At 38.8% G+C, this 12,955-nt stretch overlaps 1 protein-coding gene across 2 annotated transcripts in view; it reads left to right on the forward strand.

The window, feature by feature from the left end:
- Positions 1-12,955, forward strand: part of LOC6584749 (A disintegrin and metalloproteinase with thrombospondin motifs 7) — a 19,827-nt gene continuing 6,872 nt past the window's right edge. The window contains exons 1-7 of one of the 2 annotated variants that reach the window (XM_015161606.3): positions 1-265; positions 390-595; positions 10,047-10,532; positions 10,607-10,769; positions 11,786-11,917; positions 11,999-12,756; positions 12,818-12,931. In XM_015161606.3, coding sequence (XP_015017092.1) covers positions 10,261-10,532; positions 10,607-10,769; positions 11,786-11,917; positions 11,999-12,756; positions 12,818-12,931 — 1,439 coding nt within the window. In that variant the 5' untranslated portion in view covers positions 1-265; positions 390-595; positions 10,047-10,260. The remainder of the gene's footprint in view (positions 266-389; positions 596-10,046; positions 10,533-10,606; positions 10,770-11,785; positions 11,918-11,998; positions 12,757-12,817; positions 12,932-12,955) is intronic. The other variant, XM_015161605.3, reaches the window with a different exon arrangement.

Consider the following 12,955-nt stretch of genomic DNA (forward strand, 5'->3'; position numbering starts at 1 on the left):
GTTTTCTTCTTTGAATTTGTTGTTCATTTCTTTTGATTGTTTTGCGTTTTAATGGGTTTTTTTTTCGTAACTTAATTTGAGCTCGTGCAATTTAGTTCTCACATTGTTTTTGTTTCACGCCTTTTTTTATTGTGAGCAGCGCGTGTGGCGCATGCGTAGCAGCAATAATAATAATAATAATAAAACGCCAATCACAATAACAACAGAAGCAGCAACAACAATCGAATTAATAAAGTGACGAAAACTAATTCAATATTGAAAATCGGTTAGTCATCGCCGGCGCAAACATATTTATCTCACTTCTTATAGTTGTTTTTTTTTTTTTTTCGAAATTTTTTTTTGCTTTTTTTTTTATATTTTTTATTTTTTGTTTGTGTGCTGCGAATCAGACGACCCAAATCGCCGTTGCTCCCCACAGTATTTACCTGACATCATCATCAGCATCAGCATTATCATCATGATTACAAACAGCAAGAACGTCGGCATTTGCGGTTGACATCTTTGCGGGCTTCATTCAGAGGAAAAAATTTAAATAATAAAATAAATAAATAAACGCAAATATATAATAGAAAAAAGAAACAACAATAATCCTCGGGTGAGTATCGCATACAGAATGTGCTCCAAATGCACTCATATAACCATTAGTTCCATTCATTACTTATATATACATACATATATGCAAAAAAAATTTTAAGAAATCGCATTGCATAATAAATAAAACTGTTATAGCTGAGACTGCTCGACTGCGAGATCCCCTGAACCATTAGTTGTTGAATAACTCTTTTGGTAATCAAACTTTCAGAATGTGATAATTACATTTGCCAAGCCACAAGTCTCTAATACTTTAAATAAGTTTGTTTCTTCGCAAATATGATAGGAAAGGGGTGGAAATCATATGAAATAGACATGACAGAAAACAAGAAAAATTTGGAGAGTCTACCTGTAAAAATGAACGTGATATAATTGTATAACTGTTTTTTGATAAGATTTACAATTCATACAATTTGATATACAGGGAGTCTAGTTCTTATTGGCTCTGAGATCGATGCGTTCACTCATACGAGCAGAGGGACAGGTCCATGCTTAGTCAGCTCGTCGCACTGATCAAGGAAATATATACTTTATGCCATTTTTAATGAAACCAATATACCCTGTTTTTCCATTTTCTTAGCTTAGCTTATCTCGTCTAGTTTTCTATTTGCTATGGAAAAAAATATGTTTGATAGTTAATAATTTATATACATACATATGTATATATGTATATGTGCTTACAAATACAAATATTTTTAAAACTTCGCTACCTAAATAATCTCGGAATTCTCGGAAACGATCGCTTAAACGGTGTACTATAAATTTAAAGATTGCTAAATAATGCTCGTAAGATAATTTATTTTATATATTTTTTACAAACATATCTACGAAATGCCAAATTTTTAATAAATTCTCTATTATAATTTAAACAATTTAAAATTCCTAATTTACTATTTTAACACATTGAGATAGATGTTAATTTTTGCTTAGCTAGAATTTTCTCATGACAATTGTTTTAAAGTTTTGTCAACTTCTATCTAAGTATTGTCTTTATTTGTCTTTAAATTTAGAACTTAATTTACACGAAATGTATTTCAATTTTTATTAAAAATTAGCTTTAACATCTGTTCTTTTACTTTGGTATAATCGCAAATCGGTAATTTCAGTTGGAAGAGTTAACTTTGATTTGAATTCTGAAATGTTACCAACTGGCAGCCTCATCAATTTGCTGAGTTGTGTCAGCACTTTGTTTTGTTTTGTATATTTTTTTCCCTGCTCATTGTTTCTTTTATTGTTGCTTTAAAGTAAGGCAAAACGGTGGCCATATTTCAAGTTAATTTCCTGTGTGATCTCAGCCACATACATATATAACACTTATAAAGACTGAGCTAGATATAGAGATACAGCTGAAGATACAGATACAAATGTGGGGAGAGAGACATACTTATACATATACTTAGAGATTTCAATACAGATACGGATATAAGTATAGCTAAAGATACAAATAGAGTTTCAGATACAGATTTAAATATATATATAATGAGATATACAAATAAAGATACTGAAGATCTGAAGATGTAGATACAGATTAACATGTAGCTAGTGTTATAGATTACAGATACAGATACAGATACAGATACAGATACAGATACAGATACAGATACAGATACAGATACAGATACAGATACACATACAGATACAGATACACATACAGATACAGATACACATACAGATACAGATACAGATACAGATACAGATACATATACAGATACAGATACAGATACAGATACAGATACAGATACAGATACACATACAGATACAGATACACATACAGATACAGATACAGATACAGATACAGATACAGATACAGATACTAATTCACAGCTTGAGATAGAAAGATAGATACAGATAAAGCTAGACATATGTATGTATATACATATGTAGATACAGATACAGCTTCACCCTCAGAAACATGTACATCTAGCTAGATATATATAGAGGTAGAGATACAGATACAGACACAAAACAGCATATTGGATCTTTAGTTGAAGCTGTTGCTGTAGCTACAACTCGAGATACAGATACACAGCTTCTGTGTATTTGTTAGATACACGAAGCCAGGCATCGTCAGACCAAATAAATGCCACCAGCAGCACCCAAAAATGGTCAAAATAAACGCTGCGTATGTTTTTTGTGACCAGTAGCCGCAACAGCTACAACAACAACAACAGCAACAACATCAGCAACATTGTTTCCATGCCACAGCAGAGAAAAACAAACAGAAATTAAATGATTTGTTTCAAAGTATTTTTGTGGGCTGCAGTGCGTTCAACTGCTCCAACTATTCTCCCTCAGCGCCCCCCCTCTGTCCGCACATGGCACACCCCTTGCTGTCCGCCCCTTCCTTCTCTTCTTCTGCTGACGATCCGTGGCCATCCCGAGCGACGCCTGTGCAAAATTTATGGCCTGCATTTGTTGTACACCAACAACAACAGAACTGAAGAGCGATACAAACTTAAAAAAAAAAAACTTAAAAAAAAATATATATATATAAAATAAGGAAAAAAAAAGCTGAAACGTCGCCATAAAAAATACATTTTCGGCCCACATGCGCTGGCACCGACGCGGAGACGCCCGCCACTAAAGAAATTAAAATATGCCCCGAGACGGCAGCAGCAACAACAACATTAGATCCACATGTGCTTGGAGTTACGTGCGATCTGGACAGAGCAGACGTCAGCCTGCCCCTCCACTGTCCCTCCCGGCCCATCTTCTCTCTTGGCTCTCTGCTCGCTGCTCACGTCGTTTCGCGTTTTACTACGCTCCAAAGTTTCATTTCATTCATAAAAATAAAAGCTGTGTCTCTCGCATTGGGTGTGCGTGTGTGTGTGTGTCTGAGTGTTGGTGTGCGTGTGTGTCTGTGTGTGTGTCTCAATGGAGCTACGACGCATGAATGAAAAAAAGAATATGTGAATGAAGCCACACAGTAATATGGAAGAGTCGGTCTTCCTCTACGTCTCTTACTTCCTCTCTCTCTCTCTCCCTCTCTTTGTCGCCCTCCTCTCTCTCTCTGTCTCTCTCTCTTTCTCTAGGTATGTGCTGCCTGGTAGGCGTACAAATTGGCTTTGGTCTCGTCGCTGCTTTGCCATCCAAGTGAAATCTTTCTATAAGCCCGCCAGGCCTCGCACAGCACCACTCCCCCCTTCTCCTCTCTCTCTTCATCTTATCCTCCGTCTTCGTCTGCATCTGCGTCTCATAATTTGCCATTTTCTAAACGATTTAGCCATATGGCTCGTGGGCAGATGTTATCCAATGGAGCGCGTAGAACACACACACAGCCACGCACACACACACAGACACACACTTCGCTACTTATTTTTCGGGAAGTTTCTTTACGATCTTCGCAAATGATCTTTGAGAATATTTCTAAATATGTATAGATCTAGATTTTGTAAGTTCTTCGAAAAATTGGGTAAACCTAAACTTATTTAGTCATCCATGGAAGTCTTTAAGAATAGTTGACTTTCTTGAAAGCGATTAAGTGCAGATGTGGATATTGTTGAATACATTTTGAAATCCTTGAGGATCTACGGTAAGCCTCAAAAATAATTGGTAGTTTAATGGGACTCTTACAACAGCTTTTTGGGAAATTTTGGTAAACTAGGGAAATTTTTAAAGTGCTGTAGGAAATTGTAGTAAAAATCTAAGTGAGCTCTCGGATTTCCACAGATTTTCATAGATCTCTACAACTTCTACAAACTTTGTGAGATCTTGGAATTCTATGGACATAAATATCTATGACTTTGGCAAAGTGTTGCAAACATTATAGAAAATGCTTTAAAATCATTGCAATGCCGGTTCTGAAAATCTGTGAATAGCTTTTAAGCCATTTAAACTGTTAGACGAGCCAAAGCCATTATAGATTTCTCTCGAAATCTGTGGAAATTGTTAAGTGTAGAAAATATTGATTGAAATTTTGTTCAAATCTTTCAGAACCTTTGCAAAATTAAAAAAAAAAAAAAAAAATTAAACGAATAAGATTATTATTACCAGGAGAAAAAAATATTAATGCGAGGTAGAGAGAGAGAGAGAGAGAGAGAGAGAGAGAGAGAGAGAGAAAGAGAGCGAGAGAGAGAGAAAGATAGAGAGATATAGAGATTGAGAGAAAAAGAAGGAAATATGCAGATAAGGACGCAGAAAGATAATATAGTCTTTTGGATATTCGAATGTTATAATAAGGAATAAGGCGTATGCCTCTCCGAGATATTTTGAGAATAAGTTTTAAGATTTACTTGATTTTGAAAAAAAGAATCTCAATATTCTTAAAAGGGTCTAGTCGGGGTTTATTTTTATTTGCTTTCCTGGAATCTTTGTTCTATTCGTATTTCATTTTTCGTTCGTTAAATTCTTTTTGGTCGCATTATTTGCATACAAAGCCGAGATGAGCTAACAGTAGAGCTACCAGCACACCGGCTCGCAGCTCGCATCTTGTTGTGTTTGCCCCACAAATGATAATCATTATTGGTGATCATTATCGAGATGATGATGTGATCGAGCGGCCGAGCCAAATGTAAAGCGACAAAACAACAAAACGTGGCCAATAAATTAAGCAAAGCGTCAACAAAGCTGTTGACAAATGTCAATTTTGGAACGCCAACGCCATTGACAAAAAGTAAACAAATGTATATACTTATAATAATAATAAATTTAATAAGCATATAAGAAGTCTATGCATATGTGTGTGTGTGTACTCAATGGAGCTAAATCAAATTTGGACTAGAGTGAAATTGGCAATGGAGGAAAACAGCCTAATAAGAGAAACTATGTGAGATCATGCGAAGCGTGGGTCACCAAATGCTCTTCCAAATGATTCACCAGAATAATACGAACTTCGCTTAATAACGAACTCATGCTTAGTCAACGATCTATCACATGATAGGTATGATCTAAATATATGTATTCATCTGTAGCTAGCCCTTTGCTAACAAGAAACTAGCTTATGTTTTCCCCACCTACCGCCCCTTCATTACGATTTTATAATCCAAGGAAATATATTTATAAAGGCCCTATGGAGATAAATGTATCGGCTGAAAGAGAAGTTGATCGATACTTATCGAAATTAAAAAAAATGTAACGCCTTTCTAAGAGAGAAAGAAAGAGAGAGAGAGAGAGAGAAAAAGAAAAAGTATCTTTTGTAATTAAAATTCTTTGTCTAATATCGCATTTCTATAGGCTTTTTATTTTTGTAAGTGGTATGATGTTGATGTACTCCATTCATTTAGTATATTTTAGTATATTCCAGGCTTCTTTTGTTAGTATATTCCAGGTTTTCCAGCTATTTGTATGTATTTTAAGTAAAAAGATCTAGCCTATCTATAATGTTGCATTTTTATTTTGAATTTTTAGCACATTCTAAGCTTCAAGTCTCTAGCCCTCTAAATAGTTAATTTTCTGAGCATAGCCTTTTCTGATTTGCCACGCCCCAAGTAGACGTATTGAAAAAATCTTAACACTTGATAAGACGCGGGTATATTCAAGAATATATACCAAATTTTAAGTCTCTAGCTTAAATAGCGACGGATAGTCGGACTGACGGACGTTTCAAAAAACCAATTTACTCATTTCAGTTTCCTGAATACGTATAATTAATAATAATTGAAACGGACTCATCTCTTGAAATAGAGGGATCAGGCGAATCGGATCAGGCGAATTGATTTCTAAGTATAAGATTATACTTAAATAGGCAATAGTCAATAGGTCTATTTGCCCAGTCTGAGAGAGAAATAAAAGCTATGGGGGGCCAACAAGACTATCAACATGGATTTAGCATTTCCATGCAGATTTCACGATTTAAATACTATTTTCCATCTGAGAGGAGCAGAGATTGGCTGAGTGGAGCTGAGCTTCAGGCTGCAAAATACCAATTGCGAGGCACTTGCATGCAGTTCATCAATCAGCGCAGGCAGACAACGGCATTGATCAATCATGAGCGAGTGCAGAGAGTGGCTGAGTGAGACAGAGGCGGGGGCAGAGCCAGGGGCAAGAGCAGGAGCATAGGAGCAGGGTAATAGCTGCAGCCATAATAGCCATAGCCATAGCCAAGCCATTGGCTCAGCTCAGCGCAGCAGTTTGTCGTTCTCCAAACAAAAAATTCAATCAATTGGCTGACATTTAATGGAGGGAACCGTCAAATGTGATTGATTGATAATTAAATGTGGCGCCCGCCAGCCGACGCACTGCAGCATAATGGGCAATCGGATGGCGACAGCCGGCATAGAGGAGAGAGCGAGTATGACGAAGAGAAAGAAAGAGAGAGAGGCAGAGAAAGAGAGAGAGAGATAGTCTGCAGTGTATTTAGCATATTGTCATATGGCGGCGCTTGCTAATTTTGTGAGGATCTTTCATGTTTTGCCGCAGCTGTGTTTGGGAAATATTTGCCAACTGCGAGAACGGGAAACCAAAGAACTGGGCAACAGCCAACTGGCAACTGGACACTGGACAGAGACACAGAAACTGGAATTTTATTGTCACGTTGGGCTTTTTCATTCAATTTGAATTTAATTTATAACGGCGCCTGCTACAGGCGCCTCACAAAAAATCTTTCGATACTCTAAGCAACAGAGCGCGAGTCCATTGACAATGTCATGGATAATGTGGGAAATGGTAATGATTATAATAATAATGATGATACTAGATATATATAATAGTAGTATAGCTATAATATAGTATGAAGGTGATAATAAGATTGTCGAGATACGAGTTCAGTCAGGTCAGATTGGTATGGACTGCATTCGCCATTGCCGCTTGCCTACTGAAGAAACCCTTCTCTCTCTCTCAATAAGTTTCCAGATCCCAATATGCAGCAATAACTTTTTAGGCAACTTCTTCTACAAGAATTTTTGTCTTTATGCTGTTCGCTAGTTTCTTCTATTGATCTAGTTCCATGGATATTTTCATTATGAAAATAATAGATAATTGAGAAAAGATAAGCATAATGATAATGATAAACAGAATACTGCTACTAGTGATAGTAATAATGGTTCAAAAATTAAGCAAAACCAAAACTGTAAGAGCAAAGTTTAAAAAAAATTTGTTAAAAGTATTAAAAACAAGAATAATTGCAAATAATTGCAAAAAATATCATAAAATGAATAGTAGAATCGAGTATAGGGCATACGTAGTTCGGCTTCGAGCTTCGAGCTACTGTTGAATTTCGTTAGCTCGACACGTTTTGCGCATGACAAAAAAGAAATAAATAAAAAAAAAAAATAAAATAAAAACAAATATATTTTGGAAATAAAAAAAAATGCTATTTCGTTTGTTTGTTGCCAGCTAATGAGCTTTATTTAATTTTATTAATGGAATTGCCAACATTTATCATAAATTACAAATCGTGATCGTGATAACAGGCCAGACGGACTCCCCACTTCGCCCCTCCCACCTCCCCACCCCCTTCGCCACTGTCGCCAGCTCTTTGCCAACGATCTCAGATCTGCGATCTTCTCTGGCTTCGTGTCATTTGTTTATCGATTGAATAATTAAGTTGTCGTGTTGTGCTATGAAACACTCACACACACAGACAGACAGTTAGTCACAGAGAGAGAGAGAGAGAGAGACAGAGAGAGAAAGATAGAGAGAGGGAGGAAGAGAGAGAGATAGAGAGAGGGAGGAAGAGAGAGAGATAGAGAGAGAGAGATGTATTCACACATACAAAGATAGACAAAAACCATAGTATTATACATATATGTTCTTACACACGCACACACACACATACACACACCGGTCTTGTTGTTGTGTTTAAATATTTACCTTTGAAGCGCCGCATTTAAATTATTTGCTTTATTTTATTGCCAGTTTCTTGGTTAGAAATTCGGTTAGTCCATTGTCCGACTGGCACTGTGGGGCAGCCAGAAAGAGGAGAAAAAATCGCGCACACACACACACACATACAGCACAGCATTCGCTAAAAAGCTAAAAGCAAATCAGCTTTTATTTATTAGCTGGAAATAGCATTTTCTCTCTCTCTCTCTCTCTCTCTTTCTTCACTTTTGTTGCTGGTTTGGTTGTTGCATATTTTCGTAGAAATTTATGCCATAATTGTTGTCTGGCCCGATCGGGCTTGCATCATTCATGGCACTTGGCAGCGCGAGTGTCCTGTATCCGATGTCAGTCGCTGAACGTAGCCGCCAATCAAAAATGCCTGGCGCCAAGGCCCCAGCCATAAAAATTGTTGCCGCTGCAGCAACAATTGCTACTGCCTCCAGTTGCAACAGCAGCAGCAGCAGCAGCACCAGCAGCAGTAGCTTTTGATGAAATGCGCACAATTGAAATTCAATCTGAATGCATTGCCTGCAACGGTGGCCCAAACTGTGGTTGTCAATTGTTGTTGTTGTTGCTTGTTGGTTTTTGTTGTTATTGTTGTTGTCGGCTGTTGGTTGTTGTTGTTGTTAACCGAACGAAGTGCTCAAAATACAATGACACTTGCTGCCAGCGGCGTCGACGTGATCATTGGATTAATTGCCCTATGAAGGAGACTTTTGAAATGCTCGACTACTAGATACCTCTTTATTATTATCACAATATAAATAACTATTTCAATGCTACCAAAGTTATTAGTAAGATAATAATTAGATATTCATTATTTAATGATTTATTTTTGTATTGTGAAAAAATATATTTTAGGTGCTTTCAATCAACGATGCTTTCGGTTCAATTTTTAAGTCTTAGCACAAAGTCAGAACAAAGCCTGCGCTCAATGAATATTGAAAAAAAAGCATTGAAAGCTTCTCTTCATAAAGTTTCTACTAAACTAAATAATAATCTAGCGTGATATAAGCTTTCAATCTTAAAAGCTCTTTAATACATTACAATAAGCTTTAAAGACAGAACTTTTGAGTCCACCAATATTATATTAAATTAATTAACATGATGTTCAATTAAGTTATATTATATTATATCCAATAGCTTTGAAAGCTAATTTAAATTAAAGTTCCAATATATAAAAATATCTTACAAAGCAACATTGGCAGCATAGACTCACTAAGATAGATAGCTCCCAGATCTCGAGCCATCAACTGCAAGCCTTAACTCCAACTATCTGGCAACTATTTTCAGTTTTTCGGTATTCAACACACAAATCTATTAAGCAGCTGCTGTCATTTGACACGGGATAGTTTAGATATGCGTTCTAAAATGCTAAAGTTTCAGAGAACCGGATTCAAATATTTGTTGAGCAGTGTAACGTTTGTGGCTCTCCCGTTTTGTATAACACACAAACAGACAGATTTGTCTGGAAAATAGCTATATAAAGCGATCAATGTAAATATACTATTGTAAATCAAAGCAAATAATTATCAAAGAAATTCAAAATAAAACTTAACAAACGAGAATAGAACTTGAGATCATATCATTCATAAATATTTTAGCAGAGCTTAATTAGCTGCATTCTATAAATGTGAATATAGTATATATCTGTATCTATATCAATATATAAATATCAATTCTGTTTCCCATAGCTGATGCCCTAATTGGACCAGGGCGCTTTCGGATTTGGGCGCCTGCCATGTGCCCTCTAATTGCCAAGCTGTTGAAACGCATGGACAACGGCTAAGCGCCTGAAGGTCAGAGCCAGAAAATAACATAACAGTAGAGAGCATAAGAGACAGTGAAAAAGAGAGCGAGAGAGAGCGAGATTGTGTGAGAGAGATCAGTAGGGAGAGAAACAAAAATATGAGACGATATTATCTGAGCACGCTGCTCTGCCTGTGGTTCAGCTACGGCGGCAGCGAGCCGCTCTTTGGCGTGCACACGGACGAGCTGGAGGATGGGGAGGGGCAGCTGGTGGTGCCGCGGCGCGTGCATGCCGATGGCGCCTTCATGACGCATACGCTCCACTACGCCCACGACCGGGACCACAGACGGCAGCGACGCAGCGTCGAGACAGAGCCGGAGCTGCATATCGAGCTGCCGCTGCGTGACGAGACGCTGCACCTGGAGCTGACGTAAGTGGGCTGCCAGAGATAGATGGCTCCAGCCGTGCTCCACGCCATTAATTGTTCGCATTTGTCTACCGCAGAGCTCACAGCTACTTCCTGGCGCCGCATCTGATTGTGGAACGACATCGTCGGGATCTGCGCTCACGTGCGCCGCCGCCAGCGCAGCAGCTCAACTGTCATTTCCATGGCAAGGTGCGCGGCGAGCCCTCGGCCAATGTGGCCATATCCACGTGTTCCGGTCTGGTGAGTAACTGCCAGCGCTAGCTGAGCATAGATATTATAGTGTGCACATAGAAGAACTTCCAAGAACTGGATGAAAGACAAACTAAACTAACTACAAATCTTAAGGCGTGATCTGAGATTTAATGATATTACATGAGACTAAAGAGTAATATTCTTCATTGATAGCTTGCAACTAATATATATTGCTTATTACAGCATGAGAATCGCAAAGAAGAGTGTTGGAAGTGAAGTAAAGTAAAGATAGCATGTGTACATACGTACATATGTGTATGCATACATACATATGTGCATGCATGTATACATCACATTTACATACATACATTATACACATGCATACGCACATAGCTGTACACGCATACATGCAAATGTGTGTATGTACAGATAGTCTCTACATTGATCCATAGATACATTTCAATATCTCTATTTACATCTACGTTCATTTATTCATTAATTATTTATAAACAAGTTCATACATATCTACATGCATTCATGCATGCATATGTACATACATCTACTTCATGCATATCTGTATGCATACTAATATCTACACACACAAATGAGCATGTCTACATTCATAAATATATAATTTATACATACGTATTTACATATGCCTTCATTTATCCATTCATAAGCACATTCTCACATATATGTATATGCAGCTAAAAAGGTATCCTTCACACATACACACATATGTGTACACATAAATCCTACAATAGTGTTCAGTACAGTTCATCCCTATTTGATATACAAATATGTCAATAAAAGCAAAAATTCAATGCGGAAACTGAACTCAAGCAATTCTACCTTCAAATGCAACTTTTATATAAATATTTAGAAATAAAGATTTAGATAGGACAAATGGTTTAGTACAATAAGTCCAATCTATATCTACAATACGTCACTTCAAGTTTCTTGCCTAAGTCATTTGTTTCGAGCAAGTTTGTTGCCTAAGTCATTTCTCTAAGCACTGATTTTTGCTCATTTTGTTCTTTTCTGTATTTCTTTACTTCTCCCAGGTGGGTCACATTAAGACGGCCAGCAATGAGTATTACATAGAGCCCTCCAAGCAGCATGCGGCACATCCGATCAATGGTCATCCGCATGTGGTATTCCAGCGGTCTTCGGTGAAGCCCAAGCACAAGCCGAAGGTAGGCCAAGCAAATGATGATGATCCATCACACGCACGCACACATACATGTATAACAATGTTTGTCTTTATATTGGGACAGACCGATCAGCAGTGGCGTCGCCATAAGCGCAGACGCAAGGACCAGCGGCACTGGGGCCAAGCGCGCAATCAGAGCCACAGCCACAGCCACAGCCACAGCCAGAGTCTGAGCCACAGTCCGGTTAGCAATTGTGGCACACGCGAGCCGAGGCGCCGCATGGAGACGCGCCTCGAGTGGCAGGCGCGTGGCAAATTCAAGATACAAGGCGGCCGCAAGGTGCGACGCCATCATCATCGTCATCAGCATTATCATCATCATCATCATCATCCTCATCATCACCATCAGCATCAGCATCAGGCGCAGCAGGAGGAGGTCCGTTATCATCCGCATCATGGGTACAAGCATCCGCACACGAAATTCAAATATGAGACCCAGCTGGAGGAGCAGACGCACGTGGAGCGCAGTCGTCGCTCGATCAGCAGCCCGCGGCACGTGGAGACGCTGATCGTGGCGGATGCGACAATGTCGGCATTCCACAAGGATGTCATCGGCTATCTGCTGACCATCATGAACATGGTCTCCGCCCTCTACAAGGATCCCAGCATCGGCAATGCGATCGAGATCGTTGTGGTGCGCATCATTGAGCTGCAGGAGAACGATACGGAGCCGGAGCTGAATCTCACCCAGAACGCGCAAAGGAATCTCGATCGCTTCTGCAGCTGGCAGCACAAGCTGAACACGCTCAACGAGAACGATCCCCATCACCACGATGTGGCCATACTGATCACGCGCAAGAACATCTGTGGCAACAATTGCATGTGAGTAATATGGCTCGAGGCGAGCCTCACCTGGCTAATACTAACTGCGTGCTCCTTGCAGGACCTTGGGCCTGGCCAATGTGGGCGGCATGTGCAAGCCGAAGCAGTCGTGCAGCGTGAATGAGGACAACGGCATCATGCTCTCCCACACGATCACGCATGAACTGGGCCACAAGTAAGTCCAATTGACTTCCGTACT

Source organism: Drosophila mojavensis, unplaced genomic scaffold (assembly GCF_018153725.1).
Source record: "Drosophila mojavensis isolate 15081-1352.22 unplaced genomic scaffold, ASM1815372v1 contig_136, whole genome shotgun sequence".
In the NCBI taxonomy this organism is placed as follows: Eukaryota; Metazoa; Arthropoda; class Insecta; order Diptera; family Drosophilidae; genus Drosophila; species Drosophila mojavensis.